The sequence below is a fragment of the Haliotis rubra genome, unplaced genomic scaffold (genome assembly GCF_003918875.1).
Source record: "Haliotis rubra isolate DU_JTF1 unplaced genomic scaffold, ASM391887v1 Scf281, whole genome shotgun sequence".
NCBI lineage: Eukaryota > Metazoa > Mollusca > Gastropoda > Lepetellida > Haliotidae > Haliotis > Haliotis rubra.
In genome coordinates, this window is record NW_025766903.1 from 153,777 (window position 1) to 176,839 (window position 23,063).

At 41.6% G+C, this 23,063-nt stretch overlaps 1 protein-coding gene across 1 annotated transcript in view; it reads left to right on the plus strand.

Moving 5' to 3' along the window:
- LOC124281244 (sodium/iodide cotransporter-like) overlaps positions 1-18,695 on the plus strand; it is a 32,906-nt gene extending 14,211 nt beyond the window's left edge. Inside the window, exons 3-10 of the mRNA XM_046717272.1 lie at positions 1,581-1,646; positions 3,145-3,196; positions 3,353-3,420; positions 7,039-7,193; positions 8,937-9,077; positions 9,501-9,630; positions 10,127-10,215; positions 18,665-18,695. Of these exons, the coding sequence (XP_046573228.1) occupies positions 1,581-1,646; positions 3,145-3,196; positions 3,353-3,420; positions 7,039-7,193; positions 8,937-9,077; positions 9,501-9,630; positions 10,127-10,215; positions 18,665-18,695 (732 nt within the window). The remainder of the gene's footprint in view (positions 1-1,580; positions 1,647-3,144; positions 3,197-3,352; positions 3,421-7,038; positions 7,194-8,936; positions 9,078-9,500; positions 9,631-10,126; positions 10,216-18,664) is intronic.
- Positions 18,696-23,063: the final 4,368 nt, after the last annotated feature.

The window sequence follows — 23,063 nt, forward strand, 5'->3', positions numbered from 1 at the left end:
ACATTTCTCCTTCGTTATATTCACATGACATTTCTCCTTCAGTATATCCACATGACATTTCTCTTTCAGTATATCCACATTACATTTCTCTTTCATTATATCCACACGAATTTTCTGTTTCAGTATATCCACATGACAATTCTCTTTCAGTATATATCAGTGACATTTCTCCTTCAATATGTCCACATGACATGTCTCCTTGGGTATATCCACACGACATATCTCTTTCATTATATCCACACGATATTTCTCTTTCAGTATATCCACATGACATTTCTGCTTCAGTATATCCACACGACATTTCTCCTTCATTATATCCACATGACTTTTCTCTTTCATTATATCCACACGACGTTTCTCTTTCAGTATCTCCACATGACATTTCTGTTTCAGTATATCCACGTGGCACTTCTCTTATAGTATATCCACATGACATTTCTCCTTCAGTATATCCACTGGACATTTCTCCTTCACTACATCCACAGGACATTTCTCTTTCAGTATATCCACATGACATTTCTGCTTGAGTATATCCACACGACATTCTCCTTCATTATATCCACATGACATTTCTCCTTCATTATATCCACATGACATTTCTCCTTCAGTATGTCCACATGACATTTCTCTTTCATTATATCCACACGACTTTTCTGTTTCAGTATATCCACATGGCATTTCTGTTTCAGTATATCCATGTAACATTTCTCCTTCATTATGTCCACATGACATTTCTCTTTCAGTATATCCACATGACATTTCTCCTTCATTACATCCACACGACGTTTCTCTTTCAGTATATCCACATGACATTTCTTCTTCAGTATATCCACATGACATTTCTATTTGATTATATCCACACGGCATTTCTCTTTCAGTATATCCACATGACATTTATCTTTCATTATACCCACACGATATTTGTCTTTCAGTATATCCACATGACATTTCTGCTTCAGTATATCCACACGGCATTTCTCCTTCATTATATCCACATGACATTTCTCCTTCACTTTATCCACATGACATTTCTCCTTCAGTATATCCACATCCCATTTCTCTTTCATTATATCCACACGACTTTTCTGTTTCAGTATATCCACATGACATTTCTCCTTCAGTATATCCAGCTGACATTTCTGCTTTCGTATATCCACACGGCATTTCTCCTTCATTATATCCACATGACATTTCTCCTTCATTATATCCACATCCCATTTCTCTTTCAGTATATCCACACGACTTTTCTGTTTCAGTATATCCACATGACATTTCCGTTTCAGTATATCCACATCCCATTTCTCTTTCAGTATATCCACATGACATTTCCGTTTCAGTATATCTACATGACATTTCTCCTTCATTATATCCAGATGACATTTCTCCTTCATTATATCAATATGACATTTCTCCTTCATTACATCCACATGACATTTCTCTTTCAGTATATCCACATGACATTTCTCTTTCAGTATATCCACACGACATTTCTCTTTCAGTATTTGTACATGACATTTCTCTTTCAGTATATCCACATGACATGTTTCTTTCAGTATATCCGTATGACATTTCTCTTTCAGTATATCCACATGAGATACGGGAGAAGTGTCAGAGTGTTGGTATCATTCAGCTGGGTAATCCAAACGGTGAGTTAGTGAGGTTGGTGACGAATCCAAACGGCTTGTTGGTTAGGCTGTTTACGAATCCAAACACTTAGTTACGTGAAAAAATCGATCTCCAGTGGTGAGGTAAGCATGTAGATTCTTACATCGTTATCAAGCTAAATCCACTTTTAGCTTGATAACGATGTTAGAATCCACATCAAAACGTCACTCTATGTAATAAATAAGAAGTTGTCATCCATAAAGTTGTATGTTTCATTTTTGAGTCACCAACTTCTAGAATGCCCATCAAACAGTTAGATAGGTTGGTTATGAATCCAAACAGTGATTTAGAGAAGATGGAATTGATTACGTGTGCAAACATTGAGTTAATTGTTTGGCTGTGAAGGCAAACAGTGTGTTAGTGAAATTTGTTACGAATCCAAATGGTTGGAGATGACACAACTTTATGGATGATCAACATTTTTATTTTCACAACAGCGACGTTTCAGTATAGATTATTATACCGTTTTCAAGCATATGGGGGAAGGATGGGGTACACCAGTTTATATACAAGATAAGATAAAGAAATAGTAATAACAAGGGTGGAAAACAAATCGTCAAAGTAAGTTACATGATGAGCTACAATAACATGACATGAGCTGAGATAGCATAAATGAGATGAGCGGGATTACCATGACAACTAGTGAATGCGAGTTAATTAAGCAGAAGCCAAGGTGAAGGGGATTAATTATAACGGGAAACCAGTGATAAGGTAAGCAGGTAAATAAGAGGCCATCTGGAGTGGTTTGTTTGGATTAATTATTTGTGAATTAGGTGGTTGTAAGCTGATGGGGATGAAATAGTGTAATCATGTTTGTTGTTTGTAAGTGTTTTGACAGTGTCCCAGTTGATGATGTGTTCCGAAATGGCTGATTTGGTGTCTGCATTGTCGGTGGATGTCTTGTGTTCTTTGGTGCGTATGTTGAGTGGTCTGGATGTTTCACCAATGTAGTTGCTGCCACAGTCGCAGCTGATGTTGTAGATCCCACCTTTAGGCTGTTGTTGTTTTGTAGTGTGTTTCCTACCGTTTGCCTTAATGATAGTTTTGAGAGGTTTGACCGTGGAGAAGTAAGTGTCTAATGCTGCTTAAGCGACTGATGTGGTGTGAAGTTTTGCCGATGAAGGGTAGTGAGATGCGAATGGGGGCGGAGTCGAGCTTGCTAGTGGTAGGTTTAGGTGCTGGGTTGTGGGTGGGGTGAATGACACGGTTAACAAGTTTAGTGGGATAGTTGTTAAGTTGGGTGAAGACATGTCGGAGGTGTTTAAGTTCACGTTCAGGGGTGACAGAGGATGGGCGGGAGAGAGTGGATGGTTAGTTAAGTTGGTTATCAATCCACCAACCAGTGAGTTAGTCAGACACAGTTGTCATGGTTTTGCTTCGGCAACACCACTAACGTCAGCTGCAGTTCGTTAACAATACTTGTCTCTGTTGTTCTCTTTGTTTTAACACAAATGAATACTGACGTTGATCTGTTTTCAGATGTCCTACATGGGAACCGTGCTATATGCTCCTTCGCTTGCACTGAAAACAGGTTTGTGCTTCCGAAACCATTAACCATATCGAAATACATAGTATGTGATAAAACAGTCCGTGTAATTAAGCCTTGATGATACTTTACTGTTACTCTTCAGCGATATGGAAATGAATGTTAATTGCCTTGTGATTCAGCTGAACGTGACTTTTACAGTAAGCGGCATGGAACTCTGGGTGTCCATTGTGACGGTGGGATGTCTGGTCACTCTGTATACATCGCTGGTGAGTGTACAGAAATGCATGCCTTGAACACAGGTGAGTGTACAGTAATGCATGCCTTGAACACAGGTGAGTGTACAGTAATGCATGCCTTGAACAAAGGTGAGTGTACAGAAATGCATGCCTTGAACACAGGTGAGTGTACAGAAATGTATGCCTTGAACGCAGGTGAGAGTACAGTAGTGCATGCCTTGAACACAAGTGAGTGTGCAGAAATGTATGCCTTAAACACAGGTGGATGTACAGAAATGCCTTGAACACAGGTGAATGTACAGAAATGCATGCCTTGAACACATGTGAGTGTACAGAAATGCATGCCTTGAACACAGGTGAGTGTACAGTAATGCATGCCTTGAACACAGGTGAGTGTACAGTAGTGTATGCCTTGAACACAGGTGAGTGTACAGAAATGAATGCCTTGAACACAGGTGAGTGTACAGAATTGTATGCCTTGAACACAGGTGAGTGTACAGAAATGAATGCCTTGAAATGAATGCCTTGAACACAGGTGAGTGTACAGAAATTAATGCCTTGAACACAGGTGAGTTTACAGTAATGCATACCTTGAACACATGTGATAGTACAGTAGTGCATGCCTTGAACACAGGTGGGTGAACAGAAATGAATGCCTTGAACACAGGTGAGTGTACAGAAATGAATGCCTTGAACACATGTGAGTGTACAGAAATGCATGCCTTGAACACAGGTGAGTGTACAGTAATGTATGCCTTGAACACAGGTGAGTGTACAGTAATGCATGCCTTGAACACAGGTGAGTGTACAGAAATGCATGCCTTGAACACTGGTGAGTGTACAGAAATGCATGCCTTGAACACTGGTGAGTGTACAGTAATGCATGCCTTGAACACAGGTGAGTGTACAGTAGTGCATGCCTTGAACACAAGTGAGTGTACAGAAATGAATGCCTTGAACACAGGTGAGTGTACAGAAATGAATGCCTTGAACACAGGTGAGTGTACAGAAATGAATGCCTTGAAATGAATGCCTTGAACACAGGTGAGTGTACAGAAATGAATGCCTTGAACACAGGTGAGTGTACAGTAATGCATGCCTTGAACACATGTGATAGTACAGAAATGCATGCCTTGAACACAGGTGAGTGAACAGAAATGCATGCCTTGAACACAGGTGAGTGTACAGAAATGCATGCCTTGAACACATGTGAGTGTACAGAAATGCATGCCTTGAACACAGGTGAGTGTACAGTAATGTATGCCTTGAACACAGGTGAGTGTACAGTAATGCATGCCTTGAACAAAGGTGAGTGTACAGAAATGCATGCCTTGAACACTGGTGAGAGTACAGTAATGTATGCCTTGAACACAGATGAGTGTACAGTAATGCATGCCTTGAACACAGGTGAGTGTACAGTAATGTATGCCTGTAATGTATCTCTGTTATTGCTTTAACACCTCTGTTATTGATGTAACACCTCTGCTATTGTTGTAACATCACTGCTATTGTTGTAACATTGCTACTATTGCTGTAACATCTCTGCTGTTGTTGTAACATCTCTACTGTTGTTGTAACATCTCTGCTATTGTTGTAACATCTCTGTTATTGCTGTAACATCTCTGCTATTGCTGTAACATCTCTGCTATTGCTGTAACATCTCTGCTATTGCTGTAACATCTCTGCTATTGCTGTAACATTACTCCTATTGCTGTAACATCTCTGCTATTGCTGTAACATCCCTGTTATTGCTGTAACATCTCTGCTATTGTTGTAACATCTCTACTGTTGCTGTAACATTACTCTTATTGCTCTAACATCTCTGCTGTTGTTGTAACATCTCTACTGTTGCTGTAACATTACTCCTATTGCTCTAACATCTCTACTGTTGTTGTAACATCTCTGCTATTGCTGTAACATCCCTGTTATTGCTGTAACATCTCTGCTATTGCTGTAACATCTCTACTGTTGCTGTAACATTACTCCTATTGCTCTAACATCTCTGCTGTTGTTGTAACATCTCTACTGTTGTTGTAACATCTCTGCTATTGCTGTAACATCTCTGTTATTGCTGTAACATCTCTGCTATTGTTGTAACATCTCTACTGTTGCTGTAACATTACTCCTATTGCTCTAACATCTGTGCTGTTGTTGTAACATCTCTACTGTTGTTGTAACATCTCTGCTATTGCTGTAACATATCTGTTATTGTTGTAACATCTCTGCTATTGTTGTAACATCTCTGCTATTGCTGTAACATTACTACTATTGCTGTAACATTACTCCTATTGCTGTAACATCACTGCTTTTGCTGTAACATCACTGCTATTGCTGCAACATCACTGCTATTGCTGCAACATCTCTGCTATTGCTGTAACATCTCTGCTATTGCTGTAGCATCTCTGTTATTGCTGTAACATCTCTGCTATTGTTGTAACATCTCTGCTATTGCTGTAACATTACTCCTATTGCTCTAACATCTCTGCTATTGCTGTAACATCTCTGCTATTGCTGTAACATCTCTACTGTTGCTGTAACATTACTCCTATTGCTGTAACATCACTGCTATTGCTGTAACATCTCTGCTATTGCTGTAACATCTCTGCTATTGCTGTAACATCACTCTGCTATTGCTGTAACATTGCTATTGTAACATTATTGCTGTAACATTACTCCTATTGCTGTAACATCACTGCTATTGCTCTAACATCACTGCTATTGCTGTAACATCACTGCTATTGCTGTAACATTACTCTTATTGCTCTAACATCTCTGCTATTGCTCTAACATCTCTGCTATTGTTGTAACATCTCTACTCTTGCTGTAACATCACTGCTATTGCTGTTACATCTCTACTATTGCTGTAGCATCACTGCTATTGCTGTAACATCACTGCTATTGCTGTAACATCTCTGCTCTTGCTGTAACATTACTCCTATTGCTCTAACATCTCTGCTATTGCTGTAACATCTCTGCTATTGCTGTAACATTACTACTATTGCTGTAACATCTCTACTATTGCTCTAACATCTCTGCTATTGCTGTAACACCTCTGCTATTGCTGGAACACCTCTGCTATTGCTTTAACATCTCTGGTGTTGCTGTAACAGCTATGGTGATTTCACTGTGATTTGTATGTGTCATGTGGTATTAAAGTTCCATCAAATCATGACATACCTCACATGCCTGGCTGATACACGTTCGTTATGAAAGTATATAGTTCCACTTCAATGTAGAGTTCATTCATATGTTTACTATCTAAAATGCGGACGAGTTCACATAATCAGACTACCACATAACTTTTTTGAGTGGCATTTTAGAAGCTGGGAAGTACAAAATTGACAAACTTTTGGATAACAACTATTACGAGAGTGCGACGTTTTTATACAGATTCTTGTACCGTTGTCAAGCACGAATGTAACATGCAGTGGTGGCAAAGTATATATACTGAGTGTAACAAGGAAAACAAGACAACAAGGTAATTAACGAAGAGGGTGGATATTGACGTGGTGTAGCCATGCAGTGGGTTGACAATGGGTGAAAAGGCATAGATTGACAAATGAAAGGGGGGGAGAGATGTTAAACAAGTTGTTATCCATAAAGTTTGTCAGTTTTAGACTACCACATGTTATTTCCATCCCTCATCAGGGTGGCATGAAGGCTGTTCTGTGGACGGACAGTTTCCAGGCAGTGCTCATCCTCGTGGGCCTTCTGTCGGTCTTTATACAAGGATGTATCACCATCGGGGGATTTGGACGGGCTTGGGACATTGCAAGCGAAAACTCCAGAATCTACTTTCATGAGTAAGAACAACGCTATACGGGTCACTTTGCTTATTTGTGGTTTCATCTTGACAGCTTTGAAAATGAAAAAGGAGAGCAGTGTTGCTGTTTCTGATCAACAATATGTAAACATAATATTTGTGACCTCGGATCGCCAACACATGAAGTCCATCGCCAAAAGCACAAGTACCACAACTGATTGTCTGGCCCACGAACGTTGTGTTCCCATCTGACAAGAATACACAGTGTTAAATTTTGGATAACGCTTACTTAATAAAGTGCAAATTCAGGTACATCTTAGGGTTAAGCCCATCTTGGATTTGAAACGACACCTAATGCAGCCCATATCAGGATGGTGATGAAAGATAACTAGACATTCACCCGACATGTGATATGAAATACATCGATATCCCCGTATTTGACAAGGACGGGCAGGTGAGAGTCCCGATAACGTACAACTACCACACGACCAGAGACCTTGGGTCAGGTCAGATCTCCAGCCTCTCCCTGCTTCATGTGCCATGACTGTAGGAGCCATGACATGCTGGGCGACTACACATGTCATGACATGCTGCGCCCGAGGACTGGGCGACTATACTCGTCATGACATGCTGCACCCAAGGAATGGCAGACTATAATCGTCATGACATTCTGAACCCGAGGACTGGGCGACTATACTCGTCATGACATGCTGCACCCGAAGACTGGGCGACTATACTCGTTATGACATACTGCACCCGAGGACTGGGCGACTATACTCGTCATGACATGCTGCACCAAAGGAATGGCCGACTATAATCGTCATGACATTCTGAACCCGAGGACTGGGCGACTATACTCGTCATGACATGCTGCACCCGAAGACTGGGCGACTATACTCGTCATGACATGCTGCACCCGAGGACTGGTAGACTATAATCGACATGACATGCTGCACCCGAGGACTGGTAGACTATAATCGTCATGACATGCTGCACCCGAGTACTGGGCGACTATACTCGTCATGTAGCTGCACCCGAGGAACGGGCGACTATACTCGTCATGCCATGCTGCACCCGAGGACTGGGCGACTATACTCGTAATGACACACTGCACCCTAGGATTAGGCGACTATACTCGTCATGACATGCTGCACCCAAGGACTGGGCGACTTTACTCGTCATGACATGCTGCATCCGAGGACTAGGCGACTATACTCTTCATGACATACTGCACCGGAGGACTGGGCGACTATACTCGTCTCGACATGCTGCACCCGAGGACTGGGCGAGTTAACAAGAAATCTGTATTAAATAGAATAGGACGTGAAATATATAAACAACAAATCAATGTTACAATTGAGTCATGAAATGAACTAAGTTTTCATATCAATACAAAATAGTGCACAGTATTTACACAATAGTGTGGCAGGACAAAATTCGAGGACAGCACAGCTACAATGGCTACAATTACCAAACAGTGGCAACAGTTGCAACGTCAGTGAGCATGATGTCTACTAACACCAACATTGGTCACACTACCACTACCACACACTACTAGGCTGGTTATCGATGGTGAAACCAGGTCCTCAGACTACTGCTCTACTGTCATGTAAAGATGATCAAGGCTACATATACCATTATTGTTTTCTTGAAACTCGATGACATGCTGGTTCAGGTTGTGCTGAATGGATCTATGCTCTTCTAGAAGTTTCAAAATTCGTGAATCAGATGCTTGAATATCTCAGAATATGTTAAAACAATCTTGACTCCCCTCCGTGAACAGTTTCAGCGTGGACCCGAGAACCCGTGCCTCCTTCTGGTCCGTGGTTGTTGGGGGCGGGATAATGTGGATGTCCTACTACTCCGTAAGCCAGAGTCAGGTACAGCGGTTCCTCGCCTGCCACACGCTCAGGAAGGCCCAAATGTAAGTCCGTGAAATGACAGTTGGTCGTCAATAAGGTCAGCATGTGTTTTGCGTGAAGCGTTGGTTATGTTCTGTAAATACACCCGTAATTTGTATTAATTCATGCCAACTTACAGGTTATTCGAAACTGGTTTACTCCCGGAGACTGAAGAGTCGCGATACATGATCATTTGCCTGAAACTAAAAACTGTGACTTATGAAATAAGATAATATACTCTGAAGGCTGAATGCAATGTTGTATACCAATGCAAAGAAGACATTTTCCGTGTGTCCTCCTAATCGTATTCATTTTCCCTACCTACAGTGTATGATCACGCCGGTTAGAAAAATCGTTAGGTACGAGACAGAATCGATGTTTTTCACTGTTACCACCCTTTTCACACACACCCTGCAACAAGCACCAATACATGCTCTCTCTTCCAGAGCCATGTGGTTCAGCGGGGTCCAGCTGGTCGTCATTGTCAGTCTGTGTTGCCTGGTGGGGGTGGTTCTCTTCGCCTTCTACAAGGACTGTCATCCCCTCCACTACAATATCATCAGCAACACGGACGAGGTGAGTAGATTCAGATACATTACAGCAGAACGTTACCAGTTTGTGGATGGAGTGACCGGGTGAGATAGTCTGTATACTTTCATGACGAATTTACGCTGACCTGACCAGCATTTACAAGTATAGCCTGGTGACCTGTCTTCAAAACAAAACATTCAAGTATATCCTGATGACCTGTCATAGAGACCAATGTGAACAAGTATAGCCTCCTGTCATGTCTTCAAGACCAATATAAACAAATATAGCCTGACGTCATGTCTTCAAGACCAATATAAACAAGTATAGCCTGACGTCATGTCTTCAAAACATTGCATACACGTATGGCCTGATTTCCTGTCTACGGAAACAGAATAAACAGGTATAGCCTAATGACTTGTTCTCAAAATCAATATATGCAAGCATACCCTAAAAAACCCTCCATCTCGAAGACCCCTCTACCTGACGAAGACAACATATGAAATCCGCATTCCGAAAACTCTACCAGTATTATGTTTTGCAGTTACTTCCTCTGTTTGTGATGGACATCTTGGGGCATCTGCCGGGTCTACCTGGAATCTTCCTGTCCTGTATCTTCAGTGGCAGTCTCAGGTACAACAATATCATATGTGTATATACAATATACAAAGACAGTCACAGGTACAACAATATCATATGTCTATATACAATATACAATGACAGCCTCAGGTACAACAATATCATATGTGTATATACAATATACAATGACAGCTTTAGGTACAACAATATCATATGTGTATATACAACATACAATGTCAGCCTCAGATACAACAATATCATATGTGTATATACAACATACAATGACAGCCTCAGGTACAACAATATCATATGTGTATATACAATATACAATGACAGCCTCAGGTACAACAATATCATATGTGTATATACAATATACAATGTCAGCCTCAGATACAACAATATCATATGTGTATATACAACATACAATGTCAGCCTCAGATACAACAATATCATATGTGTATATACAACATGCAATGACAGCCTCAGGTACAACAATATCATATGTGTATATACAATATACAATGACAGTCACAGGTACAACAATATCATATGTGTATATACAACATACAATGACAGCCTCAGGTACAACAATATCATATGTGTATATACAATATACAATGACAGCCTCAGGTACAACAATATCATATGTGTATATACAACATACAATGACAGTCACAGGTACAACAATATCATATGTGTATATACAACATACAATGACAGTCCTCAGGTACAACAATATCATATGTGTATATACAACATACAATGACAGCCTCAGGTACAACAATATCATATGTGTATATACAATATACAATGACAGTCTCAGGTACAACAATATCATATGTGTATATACAACATACAATGTCAGCCTCAGATACAACAATATCATATGTGTATATACAACATACAATAACAGCCTCAGGTACAACAATATCATATGTGTATATACAACATACAATGTCAGCCTCAGATACAACAATATCATATGTGTATATACAACATACAATGACAGCCTCAGGTACAACAATATCATATGTCTATATACAACATACAATGACAGTCTCAGGTACAACAATATCATATGTCTATATACAATATACAATGACAGCCTCAGGTACAATATCAATATCATACTGTCCATGCAATATACAATGACAGCCTCAGGTACAACAATATCATATGTGTATATACAACATACAATGACAGCCTCAGGTACAACAATATACAATGACAGCCTCAGGTACAACAATATCATATGTCTATATACAATATACAATGACAGCCTCAGGTACAACAATATCATATGTGTATATACAATATACAATGACAGCCTCAGGTACAACAATATCATATGTGTATATACAACATACAATGACAGCCTCAGGTACAAGAATATCATATGTGTATATACAATATACAATGACAGCCTCAGGTACAACAATATCATATGTCTATATACAACATACAATGACAGCCTGAGGTACAACAATATCATATGTGTATATACAATATACAATGACAGCCTCAGGTACAACAATATCATATGTCTATATACAACATACAATGACAGTCTCAGGTACAACAATATCATATGTGTATATACAATATACAATGACAGCCTCAGGTACAACAATATCATATGTGTATATACAATATACAATGACAGCCTCAGGTACAACAATATCATATGTCTATATACAATATACAATGACAGCCTCAGGTACAACAATATCATATGTGTATATACAATATACAATGACAGCCTCAGGTACAACAATATCATATGTGTATATACAACATACAATGACAGCCTCAGGTACAACAATATCATATGTGTATATACAATATACAATGACAGCCTCAGGTACAACAATATCATATGTCTATATACAACATACAATGACAGCCTGAGGTACAACAATATCATATGTGTATATACAATATACAATGACAGCCTCAGGTACAACAATATCATATGTCTATATACAACATACAATGACAGTCTCAGGTACAACAATATCATATGTGTATATACAATATACAATGACAGCCTCAGGTACAACAATATCATATGTGTATATACAATATACAATGACAGCCTCAGGTACAACAATATCATATGTGTATATACAACATACAATGACAGCCTCAGGTACAACAATATCATATGTCTATATACAACATACAATGACAGTCTCAGGTACAACAATATCATATGTGTATATACAATATACAATGACAGCCTCAGGTACAACAATATCATATGTGTATATACAATATACAATGACAGCCTCAGGTACAACAATATCATATGTGTATATACAATATACAATGACAGTCTCAGGTACAACAATATCATATGTCTATATACAATATACAATGACAGCCTCAGGTACAACAATATCATATGTGTATATACAATATACAATGACAGCCTCAGGTACAACAATATCGTATGTCTATATACAATATACAATGACAGCCTCAGGTACAACAATATCATATGTCTATATACAATATACAATGACAGCCTCAGGTACAATAATATCATTTGTGTATATACAATATACAATGACAGTCTCAGGTATAACAATATCATTTGCCTATATACAATATACAATAACAGACTCAGGTACAACAATATCATATGTGTATATACAATATACAATGACAGCCTCAGGTACAACAATATCATTTGTCTATATACAATATATAATGACAGCCTCAGGTACAACAATATCATATGTGTATATACAATATACAATGACAGCCTCAGGTACAAGAATATCATATGTGTATATACAATATACAATGACAGTCTCAGGTATGACAAAATCATATGTGTATATACAATATACAATGACAGCCTCAGGTACAACAATATCATATGTGTATATACAATATACAGGGACAGTCTGTTACCTCCAGTCTTCACTTCCAGCACTCTCTCACCAGGTGTTAACATAACATACAATGTAGTCTGACAACTTCTCCCTGAAGTCTATTGTTACCACCTGTTACCTCCAGTCATCACTTCCAGCACTCTCTCACTAGGTGTTAACATAACCTACAATGTAGTCTGACAACTTCTACCTGTAATCTACTGTGACGACCTGTTACCTCCAGTCATCACTCCCAGCACTCTCTCACCATGTGTTAACATAACCTACAATGTAGTCTGACAACTTCTCCCTGAAGTCTACTGTTACCACCTGTTACCTCCAGTCATCACTTCCAGCACTCTCTCACTAGGTGTTAACATAACCTTCAATGTAGTCTGACAACTTCTCCCTGTAGTCTACTGTTACCACCCGTTACCTCCAGTCATCACTTCCAGCACTCTCTCAAAGGTGTTAACATAACCTACAATGTAGTCTGACAACTTCTCCCTGAAGTCTACTGTTACCACCCGTTACCTCCAGTCATCACTTCCAGCACTCTCTCACCAGGTGTTAACATAACATACAATGTAGTCTGACAACTTCTCCCTGAAGTCTACTGTTACCACCCGTTACCTCCAGTCATCACTTCCAGCACTCTCTCACCAGGTGTTAACATAACATACAATGTAGTCTGACAACTTCTCCCTGAAGTCTACTGTTACCACCTGTTACCTCCAGTCATCACTTCCAGCACTCTCTCACCAGGTGTTAACATAACCTACAATGTAGTCTGACAACTTCTCCCTGAAGTCTACTGTTACCACCTGTTACCTCCAGTCATCACTTCCAGCACTCTCTCACCAGGTGTTAACATAACATACAATGTAGTCTGACAAATTCTCCCTGAAGTCTACTGTTACCACCCGTTACCTCCAGTCATCACTTCGAGCACTCTCTCACCAGGTGTTAACATAACATACAATGTAGTCTGACAACTTCTCCCTGAAGTCTACTGTTACCACCTGTTACCTCCAGTCATCACTTCGAGCACTCTCTCACCAGGTGTTAACATAACATACAATGTAGTCTGACAACTTCTACCTGTAGTCTACTGTGACCACCTGTTACCTCCAGTCATCACTCCCAGCACTCTCTCACCATGTGTTAACATAACATACAATGTAGTCTGACAACTTCTCCCTGAAGTCTACTGTGACCACCTGTTACCTCCAGTCATCACTCCCAGCACTCTCTCACCAGGTGTTAACATAACCTACAATGTAGTCTGACAACTTCTCCCTGTAGTCTTGTTACCTGTTACCACCTGTTACCTCCAGTCATCACTTCACCTGTTAGCACTCTCTCACCAGGTGTTAACATAACATACAATGTAGTCTGACAACTTCTACCTGTAGTCTACTGTGACCACCTGTTACCTCCAGTCATCACTCCCAGCACTCTCTCACCATGTGTTAACATAACATACAATGTAGTCTGACAACTTCTACCTGAAGTCTACTGTGACCACCTGTTACCTCCAGTCATCACTCCCAGCACTCTCTCACCAGGTGTTAACATAACATACAATGTAGTCTGACAACTTCTCCCTGAAGTCCACTGTTACCACCTGTTACCTCCAGTCATCACTTCCAGCACTCTCTCACTAGGTGTTAACATAACCTACAATGTAGTCTGACAACTTCTCCCTGTAGTCTACTGTTACCACCTGTTACCTCCAGTCATCACTTCCAGCACTCTCTCACCAGGTGTTAACATAACATACAATGAAGTCTGACAACTTCTCCCTGTAGTCTACTGTTATCACCTGTTACTTCCTCCATTCACCACTTCCAGCACTCTCTCACCAGGTGTTAACATAACATACAATGTAGTCTGACAACTTCTCCCTGAAGTCTGCTGTTACCACCCGTTACCTCCAGTCATCACTCCCTGCACTCTCTCACCAGGTGTTAACATAACCTACAATGTAGTCTGACAACTTCTCCCTGAAGTCTACTGTTACCACCTGTTACCTCCAGTCATCACTTCCAGCACTCTCTCACCATGTGTTAACATAACATACAATGTAGTCTGACAATTTCTCCCTGAAGTCTACTGTTACCACCCGTTACCTCCAGTCATCACTTCAAGCACTCTCTCACCAGGTGTTAACATAACATACAATGTAGTCTGACAACTTCTACCTGTAGTCTACTGTTACCACCTGTTACCTCCAGTCATCACTCCCAGCACTCTCTCACCAGGTGTTAACATAACATACAATGTAGTCTGACAACTTCTCCCTGAAGTCTACTGTTACCACCTGTTACCTCCAGTCATCACTTCGAGCACTCTCTCACCAGGTGTTAACATAACATACAATGTAGTCTGACAACTTCTACCTGTAGTCTACTGTTACCACCTGTTACCTCCAGTCATCACTCCCAGCACTCTCTCACCAGGTGTTAACATAACATACAATGTAGTCTGACAACTTCTCCCTGAAGTCTACTCTTACCACCTGTTACCTCCAGTCATCACTTCCAGCACTCTCTCACCAGGTGTGTTAACATAACATACAATGTAGTCTGACAACTTCTCCCTGAAGTCTACTGTTACCACCTGTTACCTCCAGTCATCACTTCCAGCACTCTCTCACCATGTGTTAACATAACATACAATGTAGTCTGACAACTTCTCACTAAAGTCTACCTTTACCACCTGTTACCTCCAGTCTTCACTTCCAGCACTCTCTCACCAGGTGTTAACATAACATACAATGTAGTCTGACAACTTCTACGTGTAGTCTACTGTTACCACCTGTTACCTCCAGTCATCACTTCCAGCACTCTCTCACCATGTGTTAACATAACATACAATGTAGTCTGACAACTTCTCACTGAAGTCTACTGTTACCACCTGTTACCTCCAGTCATCACTTCCAGCACTCTCTCACCAGGTGTTAACATAACCTACAATGTAGTCTGACAACTTCTACCTGTAGTCTACTGTTACCACCTGTTACCTCCAGTCATCACTTCCAGCACTCTCTCACCAGGTGTTAACATAACATACAATGTAGTCTGACAACTTCTACCTGTAGTCTACTGTTACCACCTGTTACCTCCAGTCATCACTCCCAGCACTCTCTCACTGGGTGTTAACATAACCTACAATGTAGTCTGACAACTTCTCCCTGAAGTCTGCTGTTACCACCCGTTACCTCCAGTCATCACTTCCAGCACTCTCTCACCAGGTGTTAACATAACATACAATGTAGTCTGACAACTTCTCCCTGTTAGTCTACTGTGACCACCTGTTACCCTCAGTCATCACTTCCAGCACTCTCTCACCAGGTGTTAACATAACCTACAATGTAGTCTGACAACTTCTCCTGTAGTCTACTGTTACCACCTGTTACCTCCAGTCATCACATCCCAGCACTCTCTCGCTAGGTGTTAACATAACATAATGTAGTCTGGCAACTTCTCCCTGTAAGTCCACTGTACCACCTGTTACCTCCGTGTCAACTTCCCGGCACTTCTCTCACTGAAGCCTTGGTAACTACTGTAGTCTGACAACCTGTCTACTGTTACTCCTGTTGCAGACATCACTTCCAGCACTCTCTCACCAGGTGCTTAACATAACATACAATGGTAGTCTGACAACTTCTCCTAAAGTCTACTGTTACCACCCGTACCTCCAGTCATCACTTCCAGCACTCTCACCAGGTGTTAACATAACCTACAATGTAGTCTGACAACTTCTCCCTGTAGTCTACTGCCAGACCACCTGTTACCTCCAGTCATCACTCCAGCACTCTCTCACCAGGTGTTAACATAACCTACAATGTAGTCTGACAACTTCTCCCTGAAGTCTACTGTTACCACCTGTTACCTCAATCATGTCACTTCCAGCACTCTCTCACTGGGTGTTAACATAACCTACAATGTAGTCTGACAACTTCTCCCTGAAGTCTACTGTTACCACCTGTTACCTCCAGTCATCACTTCCAGCACTCTCTCACCATGTGTTAACATAACATACAATTTAGTCTGACAACTTCTCCGTGTAGTCTACTGTTACCACCTGTTACCTCCAGTCATCACTTCCAGCACTCTCTCACCATGTGTTAACATAACATACAATGTAGTCTGACAACTTCTCACTAAAGTCTACCTTTACCAACCGTTACCTCCAGTCATCACTTCCAGTACTCTCTCACCAGGTGTTAACATAACCTACAATGTAGTCTGACAACTTCTACCTGTAGTCTACTGTGACCACCTGTTACCTCCAATCATCACTTCCAGCGCTCTCTCACCAGGTGTTAACACGCTTAACATACAATGTGGTCTGACAAAGTCTTCTCCTGTAGTCTACTGTTACCACCTGTTACCTCCAGTCATCACTTCCAGCACTCTCTCACTCATCTGGTCCAGGTGTTAACATAATATACAGCTGGACAACTTCTCCTGAAGTCTACTAACCAAGTTACCTCCAGTCAGCACTTCCAGCACTTCTCACCAGAACATAACTTCTGGACCCTGTACCTGTAGTCTGCTGTGACCACCTGTTACCTCCAGTCATCACTCCCAGCGCTCTCTCACCAGGTGTGTTAACATAACATACAATGTAGTCTGACAACTTCCTCCTGAAGTCTACTGTTACCACCTGTTACCTCCAGTCATCACTTCCAGCACTCTCTGTAAGCGCTGGGTCTGAACGCCTGACGTCTACTCTATGTTACCTCCAGTCTGACTTCCAGCACTCTCTGCATGAGCTGTAGTCTACTGTGAACACCTGTTACCTTTCTGCAGTGTAACATCAACTTCACAGCAACTGTCTTACCAAGTGACAAGTAGGTCCTAATGGCAGGCCTGTTTAACGAGATGAGGGAAAGCTATTTTGGTGTGTCCAAATAATTATTCAACTGTCTCCGCTTTGTTAAAGATTGGTACATTGTGCTGAACTCCCTGTTGATGCCTGGAGCAATTACCTCAGAGGTCATCGTCCGAGACATACAAGCAACACACAGCGAGGTGTTAACATGAGCCGAATTCCAAACTAGACTCAATGTAGTCTGACAGACTTCACACACAATAGTCTGGAATATGAGCTGTTCCAAACTAGACTTCCACGTGAAACATGTCCATGGTGCCATATAGATTATTAGAAACATGAATACTGCAGGGTTCCTGCAGTTCACTAAGCCATAGGCTAAGCACTAAACAGATCCCTGTGATTTGATTTGTGATAACCTGTGCAAGACAGCATTGTGTTAATATCTCGTATTCTGCTTTTGTGTAAAATGTAGTATATTTTGTGTGATATGCATGCTGTTATGTGTAACAAGTATTGCGTTGTGTGTCACATGCATCATGTGTTATACATCGTTGATGATGTCCTTGTTAGGAATAATTCCATGATACCAGTCATAGTGATGATGTCTGTTCTTGTAAGAATGGTAAGGACTCTTAGTCACTGAAAAAATGTCTGTGTATTGCGTTGTGGCACATGGACTAGGCTGTGCCATTTTTATGATGTTATGTTTCACATGTAATCTCCTCTGTTACTTGTTACGTAATGTCTATCAAGTGTGTCGTGCTATCCTCGTGTTTCAGCTGCAGGTGTGGGGTATCAGTGGTGGACTAGTGCATTCGCTGCATCTGGGTTGGGGCCAGCTGCTAAGCAGGTGAACTACTGCATGTTATTTTAGCGCCTTATTTCTTACTGTTCTTGCCACACATTCCGTGTAACATGTCGAGTCTTGGGGCAGCAGAAAACCCAGTGGATACATGCTAGCCAATAGTCAAACTGATATAACTCCTGCCACCAACTGAGTCTAACTCCCTGTCACCAACTGAGTCTAACTTCCTGTCACCAACTGAGCTCCAGTCTAACTCCAACTCCTGTCACCAACTGAGTCTAGCACTCTGCCACCAACTGAGTCTAACTTCCGTCACCAACTGAGTCTAACTCCTGTCACCAACTGAGTCTAACTTCTGGCTACCAATTGGAGTCCTAACTCCTGTCACCAACTGGAGTCTAACTCCTGTCACCAACTGAGTCTAACTTCCTGTCACAAATTGAGTCTAACTCCCGTCACCAATTGAGTCTAACTCCCTGTCACCAGCTGGAGTCTAACTCCCTGTCACCAACTGAGTCTAACTTCCGTCACCAACTGAGTCTAACTCCCTGTCACCAACTGGAGTCTAACTCCGTCAGCAATTCAGTCTAACTTCCGTCACCAACTGAGTCTAACTCCCGTCAGCAATTGAGTCTAACTTCCGTCACCAACTGAGTCTAACTCCCGTCAGCAATTGAGTCTAACTTCCGTCACCAACTGAGTCTAACTCCTGTCAGCAATTCAGCTCCCCGTCAGCAATTGAGTCTAACTTCCGTCACCAACTGAGTCTAACTCCCTGCGCTGTCAGCAATTCAGTCTAACTTCCGTCACCAACTGAGTCTAACTTTGTCAGTCTAACTTCCCGTCAGCCCACTGAGTCTAACTCCCGTCAGTCGTCACCAACTGAGTCTAACTCCCGTCAGCAATTGAGTCTAACTCCCGTCACCAACTTGAGCTCCAACTAAACTCCTGTCTTGAGTCTCTTCCGTCACCAGCTGGGTCTAACTCCCCGTCACCACTCTAACTTTCCGTCACCAACTGAGTCAACTCCCGCGTCACCAGCTGGAGCTCTAACTTCCGTCACCAACTGAGTCTAACTCCTGTCACCAACTGGAGTCTAACTCCCGTCAGCAATTGAGTCTAACTTCCGTCACCAACTGAGTCTAGTCTAACTCCTGTCACAACTGGAGTCAACTGTCAGTAGTCTAACTCTGCTACCTGTCAGCAATTGAGTCTAACTTCCGTCACCAACTGAGTCTAACTCCCGTCACCAATTGAGTCTAACTTCCTGTCACCAACTGAGTCTAACTTCCGTCACCAACTGAGTCTAACTCCCCTGTCACCAACTGAGTCCTAACTTCCTGTCACCAACTGAGTCTAACTTCCTGTCACCAACTGAGTCTAACTCAGCTACAGAGCTAACTTCCCGTCACCAACTCCTAACTCCCGTCAGCAATTGAGTCTAACTCCGTCACCAACTGAGTCTAACTCCCGTCACCAACTGAGTCTAACTCTGTCACCAACTGAGTCTAACTTCCTGTCACCAACTGAGTCTAACTCCCACCAGCTGAGATAACTGAGTCTAACTCTCTGTCACCAACTGAGTCCTAACTCCGTCACCAACTGAGTCTAACTCCCGTCACCAACTGAGTCTAACTCCCGTCAGCAATTGAGTCTAACTTCCGTCACCAACTGAGTCTAACTCCCGTCACCAACTGAGTCTAACTCCCGTCACCAATTGAGTCTAACTCCCGTCACCAACTGAGTCTAACTCCCGTCAGCAATTCCAGTCCTAACTTCACGTCACCAACTGAGTCTAACTCCCGTCACCAACTGAGTCTAACTCCCGTCACCAACTGAGTCTAACTCCCGTCACCAACTGAGTCTAACTCCCGTCACCAACTGAGTCTAACTCCCGTCACCAACTGAGTCTAACTCCCGTCACCAACTGAGTCTAACTCACCAACAGCAACTCCCGTGAGTCTCCAACTTCCTAGCGTCACCAACTGAGTCTAACTCCCTGTCACCAACTGAGTCTAACTTCCGTCACCAACTGAGTCTAACTTCCGTCACCAACTGAGTCTAACTTCCGTCACCAACTGAGTCTAACTCCTGTCAACTTCCTTCCGTCACCAACTGAGTCTAACTCCCGTCACCAATTCTGAGTCTAACTTCCGTCACCAACTGAGTCTAACTCCCGTCACCAACTGAGTCTAACTTCCGTCACCAACTGAGTCTAACTCCCGTCACCAACTGAGTCTAACTCCCGTCACCAACTGAGTCTAACTCCCGTCACCAACTGTCACTCCGTCACCACTGAGTCTAACTCCTGTCACTTCAACCAACTGAGTCTAACTCCTGTCACCAACTGAGTCTAACTCCTGTCACCAACTGAGCTCCAACTCCCGTCACCAACTGAGTGAGTCTCAAGTCTCCCGTCACCAACTGAGTCTAACTCCCGTCACCAACTGAGTCTAACTCCTGTCACCAACTGAGTCTAACTCCTGTCACCAACTGAGTCTAACTCCCCGTCACCAACTGAGTCTAACTCCCGTCACCAACTGAGTCTAACTCCCGTCACCAACTGAGTCTAACTCCCGTCACCAACTGAGTCTAACTCCCGTCACCAACTGAGTCTAACTCCCGTCACCAACTGAGTCTAACTCCCGTCACCAACTGAGTCTAACTTCCGTCACCAACTGAGTCTAACTCCTGTCAACTCCTGTCACCAACTGAGTCTAACTCCCGTCACCAACTGAGTCTAACTCCTGTCACCAACTGAGCTCTAACTTCCGTCACCAACTGAGTCTAACTCCCGTCTGCAGTCTAACTCCCGTCACCAACTGAGTCTAACTCCCGTCACCAACTGAGTCTAACTCCCGTCACCAACTGAGTCTAACTTCCGTCACCAACTGAGTCTAACTCCCGTCACCAACTGAGTCTAACTCCCGTCACCAACTGAGTCTAACTCCCGTCAGCAATTCAGTCTAACTTCCGTCACCAACTGAGTCTAACTCCCGTCACCAACTGAGTCTTCTGGGTTAACGCTAGTGCCAGAAATCACAAAGGTCCAGCTGAATGACAGAGTTCTTTATTACATGGCATGTGTCCAAAGCCACGTGGTGTTAACACTCATCAAATCTGTAAGAGTTTTATGATGAATGTATTTGTATTAAATGGCGACCCAAATAATAACAGTATTCTCATTGCAAGATTTATAGTTTACAACTATTAATTATAATTGCTTACACATTATTTCAAATTATTACAATTATGGAGAATCGCATTTAAATAGAAACTACCAAATGACACATACTTACCAGCTATGGGCTGAATCAAATGACCTGGTGCTTACTCAACTGAATACCTTCAATGGTGTGGCTATGTATCTGAACACAACATCAAAGATATAAATGGTGTGCAAAATAATACAAAATATATGATTAAGGGAATACAATACCAATTGTATTTTACGAGAAAACTCTAGGATAAAATACATAATGATAATTAGTGCAAAACAAATGACTTTCAAAGCAATGGTTTTACATATATATATAACTAAGATATTGAAAAGTATTTTATCTCAACATTACATCATCCAGCCAACAACACTACGTTACAGTACCATAAATCAGTTGAAATATGTTTGTACGCTTTATACTTATTAAAATATATTATAATACATTAGACGGACCTCAAAATTTCCTCTAGACAAAACAAATGTGTTTCTCCTGAAGTTGCCAGCCAGAATAAAATCACTGAGCACCTTGTCTTGCATGAAAAACATGATCTGCAACTCACAGCCAATGAGAAATGAAGGCTTCTTTGTAAAATTTAACCCAACAACAAAAGTTGATAGAAAATATGACTGACTGAGTTTAGTTTTACGCCGCTTTTAGCAATATTCCAGCAACATCACGGCGGGGAACACCAGAAATGGGCTTCACACATTGTACCCATGTGGGGATTCGAACCCGGGTCTTCGGCGTGACGAGCCAACGCTTAAACCACTAGGCTACCCCACCGCCCAGATAGAAAATATGAACTGTGAGCTATCCTTCCATAGTGGCGAGACTCCAAATGAGTGGTACTGAGGGCCCCTACCTCATTATGAATTATAATATCTAAGTGAATACAAACCAAAACACATGTTCAACCGTTACATTGGCAGTACAGTTCCAATCTGCTTGCAAGGGTTGTAGATGTCAATGCAACACATAGCATGTGCACCTATCAATTGATGTGTCTGTCTTTGAGATGCATACGGAAGTTCCTGTTGTTAGCATAAGGACAATGTTTTCGGTTTTCGAGAATACTTCATGCTATCACTGATTTACAGGGACTCATTCATAATAATAATCATGGTATTGATGTTTGATATGTCTGGCATTGTG